Below are 6,132 nucleotides of genomic sequence, written 5' to 3'. Positions count from 1 at the left end.
CGACCTCACCATTGTCACCTCCATTATTTATACCACCGCCACCTCTGTCACCACCACCTCTTCTGCGACTAACTGTAATAATCATTTATGATTACTCAATATGTGAATTACTCAATCTGTGAATAGACATATATGTATAATCATTTATGATTATGATTATACGTATAAACATGTATAATCTTGTATGATTATACATCTCTGCCATATATTCATTTATGATTAAGCATACGTCGTTGCTGCTGGTACGCTGGAGCATTAGAGCGACAAATACGAAATATGTGGCTGAGGTTTAATTTAAACATCTCTACTTTTTTTTTTAATCTCAAATGAACCGTGTATATATATATATATATATATATATATATATATATATATATATATATATATATATATTTTTTGGTGATCCTATATCTTTATTTGTAGAATATCCTCTCGGCTCTAATCTAATGATTTCCTTGTAATCGGCGAGAAATTAGGATAACCAGCTGGATAGGATATAGACTTTCAATATAAGTAAAGTATAAAGAAGACTTTGTGTCGTATCCATCCATGGAAAGTATACTCATTCACACTAATTATTACTTACGCAATAATTACTTATTTAATAATAATCAAATAATTAACAGTGGTCCTAGATACCAAGACAGATTAATTGCTTTTCTAATACATATATGTATATATTCTCGATCAAAAGTCACCGGTGGTGTTTCTTCGTCTCTTTGCCGGAAAAAGATGTTGAAAACTGCCTTGTGCTGCTAAGTGCCACTCCATCATCCTTTCAAAGTGGATGCCGCTTGTTGTTGTGGTATCTTCAAAAAATGAAACGTCTGAGAAGCTGTCATCCATTGCACCATGGCCACATGGTGGCTTAGCCTTCCTACGGCCAGCCCCCACTGGCACGTTTCGAAGGGCACCACCAGCTGTCCAGTACCTTTGACACCCTTTGCAAAAGTGTCTTGGCTGATTAACATTGTAATTGTTGAAATAGCAAAACTTTGTCTCCATGCTTTTGCACCTAGGGCATGGTATGATCTTGTCTGGCCTTTTATTCGCTAGGGATTGATCATCATCAACTTCTGATTTACATACCTGCTCTTCTTTCAATTCTCTCATCGCTTGTACGTTAATCATCTTGCCAAATAACTTGATTCCAGTCGCATCAAGACCTTTATGAACATCCGCCATGATAATTCAGAGAGACAAATAACTCAACGATGTACACGCTACTAAAAGAAGGGAGAGAAGAGTCTATATGTATAGAATGTTTAAAAAACTCTCATGTTTGTTGCTAAAAGAAGAAAGAAAATTCTATTTGGTTGCAAGAAGTCATGTTGTGGCATATATATAACGAGAGAGAGAGAGAGAGAGAGAGAGAGAGAGAGAGAGAGAGAGAGAGAGAGAGAGAGAGAGAGAGAGAGAGAGAGAGAGAGAGAGAGAGAGAGAGAGAGAGAGAGAGAGAGAGAGTAAATTAAAAGCACTTGGATGGTTCAGTGTACTCTTTATACACATATTTGTTTGTGCTTTTTCACCAAAAAAGAGAAAAAAGAAAAACAAGACCATATTTAGAGCAGCCAAGAAACCATGCAAAGTAAAAAGTGGAGCTTTTGGCACCATATACGGGGCCAGATTCACCATCTTCTTAGCGAAGGTGTCTCGTTGAGTCGTTGGTGGGGTCATTTTGACAAACACACAGGTTGGTTGCGTACAAAATGTATTTGGAAGTAAAGCATAAAAAAGATTATAAAGAGATAAAGATTGAACACCTTTCATTTGAAAAATTCTATTCCAAATCCACTTGCTTTATAGTTTATACATTACCATTAATTTATGCAACAAATACCTTTTTCAATAAAAAGAAAAGATCAGACGTACAATAAATGCGTTAATAAGTTTATGCGAAAGATATGTGAAGAATTATATCCATCCTAAAAATATTCTATTAAATCTATAGATGTATCAACATAGAAGAAAAAAATGAAAACCTTTTTGTTCCGGATCACATAAGTTGTCAAAATTTTTTAGAAATAATATAGATCAGAGCATTCTAGGAATGCTTAATTTTATAATTGAGTAGCAAATTAGAGCATAAAAACTTATGAGAAGGTAACTAAGCACTATTTTAGGTTTTAAAATTATTTCGGTTTTAAAAGTATCAATATAACAAGAAGAAAAGAAGCTACTTCCAGCTAGGATGGTACTAGACCTGAAAAATGACACGACATGAAAATAGTGGGTTTCGGTAAGAGATTTTGACACATTTAAGTAAACAGGTTAAAATGACACGGTACGAAAATTAAACAACTTGGGTTAGAGTCAAACAAATAGAATATAAATCATTTTATCTAACTCAAACCTATGTGCTATGTTATTTTGAGTCAAGCTCAAAATGGTATCATGTGACAATGTCAAGAGTCATTCAAAGGAATCTTATATATTGATCTCTTTCAAGATAATGTCAATATATACATAAATAATTTAAAACTTTAACATTCATCTTTAGACGTTGTCTCTGTAGATCATACGTTCCAAAACTATATCTTATATTTCCTAAATCTTTTGTTTTAGAATCATTTTCTGAGCAAAGGCGAAAGAGCTTTGAATAACCAGAATGTAATTTTTCATGATTAAGTATGTCTCATTCATACAAGATTATAAATACCACTATTGTTCTCACTAGTTATTAGTAAAACACATATGTTATCTTAATTTTGATACAAAAAACATAGTATTTTTTTTACATATTAGACGAATGATTCGAAACATGAGATGTTTGTTTTATATCCATAAATGGATCTTTAAGTCTTACACATTAAGTTATGATAACATAAATTATGAGAACCTTCAGGCTAAGATATATAGACATCTTCAAGTACATGTTTATCAAGAAAAACGGTTCTTCTTGAAATCTATTTGACATATCTCATATAAAGAATATGTAGTTATGGTAAATAATATCCTTGTTGATCTAATCATAATTACTTGTGAAAAAGTTTGATCGTAGTCAATGACATGAGTGTGATAAAGATCATAGTCAATGACATGAGTATGAAAAAAATCCTTTTATAACAAGTCTTTGTTAAATGTGTATAGATATATCCATGTATCTATTCTTTCTAGAATAACTATTTACTCCTTGTAGCCTTGTTATAGAGAGGAAAATTAATTAAAACCATACTTCATTATTAGATGTTGATTACATCTTAGTATTCATGACTCAAACACATTTATCAGAATCAAGATCTGATATAACATTTTGGTAGTCGATGGATTTAATAAAAACCATCAAGAAGATCTCTTTAATGAGTGATTCTATATTTCTCATGTTGTAGATAATTCTTACCATATATGTGAACAGTTTTTGTTTATGAAAAACTATTATTCTTGTTTAGTAATTCCTCTATGCAACTAGTGTAAACTATCACTACACTAGGCTACGGTTCTTGAGCTTCTTTAAGTTTAATGTGTCTCCCATTTTCTTTGCCATTAGAAGTTTGCTTTCATAACTAAACTTTTAGAAAATAAGTAAACTTACTTTTGGTAGGTTTGTATAAATAATCTAAGCAACTTTTAGAGTATTCTACAAATATGTAGATAATAGATTTTGGGTGTAAAAGCTTTAGTCTACCAGAAGCTTCAAATCCACAAAACATTAAGTAAGATGAGGATCGAGCTTTTCATATAAAATATTATAAAGTTTTTTTTATCTACTTATTAGTTGGTGTTTGTATTCAAAGTACGAGTGATAGTGATTAAGGCATAATCCCAAAAAAAAATAAAGAAAGATAATTTCTACCGATTAGAAAATAAATTATATCTAGTAAGGTTTAATTCATCATTTATTATCAGTAAGGCTTTATATGACATTATTGGTTTGTATCTCACCTTTATATTTGAAAACTTCACCAAAGGTTTCACTTTTGGGTTTTAGTTCAAAAATAGTTTCATAAACTTGAAAAATATGGCAACGGAAGACCTTAATTTTGAATTAACATAAACATTTTATACCCACCAAGGATCTTCTTGCAAGTTATAGAAATATTTAAACACCAACCAAAGAAGAGGTGAAGAAATAGCAACATTTGTAGTCCTTTGGGTCCTCTTGGGAGTCTTCGAAGTTGATGAAGAATGTGGAACCTTTGAGACACCAAAAATGACTCAACATGATGTAGATGCTAGTCCAAAAATCTTAAACTCTTAAGCTTGAAGTTCATAACCAAAATATGAACTTCAAGAGAGTATAAATGCAAGTAATCTCCAAGTCTTCAAAGCAAAACTAGAGAGAATGAGAGAAGAAGAGGAACTTTGGCCATATGCCTCAAGGAAGGAATGAATCATCTAGCTAAATGCAAGCCTCATATTTATATGTAAAAATGAAGATATTAACCATTAGTCCTTAGCACTTTAAGAAAACTTATCCCCAATGTCATAAGCATGTCTCCCATGCCTTTAAATCATGATTAGACAAGTCATACACTTCTTCTTTTTATGCATATCTCGAAAATTGAATTAAGAAGAAGAAAAAAAGTCAAACTTTTATAAACTCTTTTATAAAATATAAACCTTGTCTTTTAGGAAAAAGACAAAAGGATTCAAATAGTTCAAAAGTTTGTACATGACTCATAAATTCAAACCATATGAAATAATTTAATGTTACTTGCTAATGAAAATTATTATTTCCATGAAACAAATAATTTCTGATTTAATTATAAGATTTTATTGAAGATTTATTAAAATCAATTTCTAATAACTAATCAATTGTATCAAGTTGTTGTTAGTGTGACCCATTAGTATCATATGTTATTTAGCAATATCACTTTAATATGATTCTTGAGCATAGTAGACTTTTAATGCTTCCACTTATGCAAGACTCATATTAGACTGATATAGACAGTGGTGAACATGTAGCAACATTTCACTGCCCTAAGACCAAATGACTGTTGTGTCATTCTATCAACGCCGAATTCCCAAAAAACTCAAAGTTACAATTGGTGCATAAGGTAAGTTTATCAATTATCCCTTTGCTACAGACATCATGTTAAGCATGAGATGTGGATTGCGATCAATCTCATTAGTTGTTTAACTTTTGGTAAGGCTCCTTAGATGTCTAACTCTCAACACATAAGAGGAACAAATCCCATCTTGACTACATAAGCCTCTTGCATAGTTCACACCATACCTGAAAATGACTTTTATAACTGTCTGGTTAAGGAACAACATTTGAGCATTTGAAAGCATAGTACTCCCTACACTTAATTCCCACCATGTATCTTAGGTTTTACAGATACAAAGATAGTACCTTTTAACAAAGTATCATTCACGATAGCAATCCATGAGATGATCTTGATGCGGGTCAGTTTAATACTAGTTCTCTAACAAGTACCTATGAAACTTGGTTACAACCACTTGCTTACTTTCATCTAGTGAGAGTCAGCCAATCCAATTCATATTATTCTTACTTCATAATTTCTCCCACAATTATAACCGACTATGAACCTTTAGAATAATAACATTACTCATGGATTAAACATGTTAATACAGAACACAACAAGTACTAGGTGTTGTTTTTTTTTTTCAAAAAAACCTTTTCTGGCCTCTTATTGCTATGCCGCACAACACTTGGCCCTTCACAATTGTTTGTTTTTCAGAAGACTTCTGACTTAAAAACTGTTGCGCGCGTGCTACATGGCGCAAAACTAAACCAGTTGCTTCAAACCTCTTCACATCTTACTTTAACTTACTACAGCAGTCTGCAGACGTTAAAAAATAAACAAACTTTTTTTTAAATGTTGCAGCCATTTGTTCCACCTTTTCTATTACAGAGGGTTGCAGAGGTGGTCCGCAGACTTCAGATATTTTCGCTTCGAAAAAACAAACAGCACCTTAATGTGATGACTACATCCCAATATATCACAACATTATATAATAGTTTTTGTTATAATTTTCCAATATCTAAGACTAAATCCAAATCAAAAATCCATTTCTAGAATAATAAAGTCTTATAGCTGAAGTGTGACCATTCATACTTAGCTCAAAAGAATGACTTTATTAATGGATCTGACAAAATTTAATTTGTGTGAATTCTGTGAATAATGTCATCTCTATACTTAACCTTACTCTAAGTGTAGTTAAAGA

The 6,132-nt window shown here is 31.8% G+C and overlaps 1 protein-coding gene across 1 annotated transcript; it reads right to left on the bottom strand.

Annotated features, from left to right (window-relative positions):
* Positions 1-565: 565 nt before the first annotated feature.
* On the bottom strand, positions 566-1,363 carry LOC111884924 (dof zinc finger protein DOF1.5). Its single transcript, XM_023881223.3, has one exon. The coding sequence runs from the start codon at positions 1,183-1,185 to the stop codon at positions 688-690; it is 498 nt and encodes a 165-aa protein (XP_023736991.1). The 5' UTR covers positions 1,186-1,363; the 3' UTR covers positions 566-687.
* Between the last annotated feature and the right edge of the window lie 4,769 nt (positions 1,364-6,132).

This window comes from Lactuca sativa, chromosome 4, assembly GCF_002870075.4.
Source record: "Lactuca sativa cultivar Salinas chromosome 4, Lsat_Salinas_v11, whole genome shotgun sequence".
NCBI lineage: Eukaryota > Viridiplantae > Streptophyta > Magnoliopsida > Asterales > Asteraceae > Lactuca > Lactuca sativa.
The sequence above is the reverse complement of the archived record's forward strand: the minus strand, read 5'-3'. Positions and strand labels throughout refer to the sequence as shown.

What these genes read in the sequence shown, in the direction of transcription:
- LOC111884924 (XM_023881223.3), bottom strand. Translation starts at nt 1,185, where the DNA reads ATGGCGGATGTTCATAAAGGTCTTGATGCGACTGGAATCAAGTTATTT.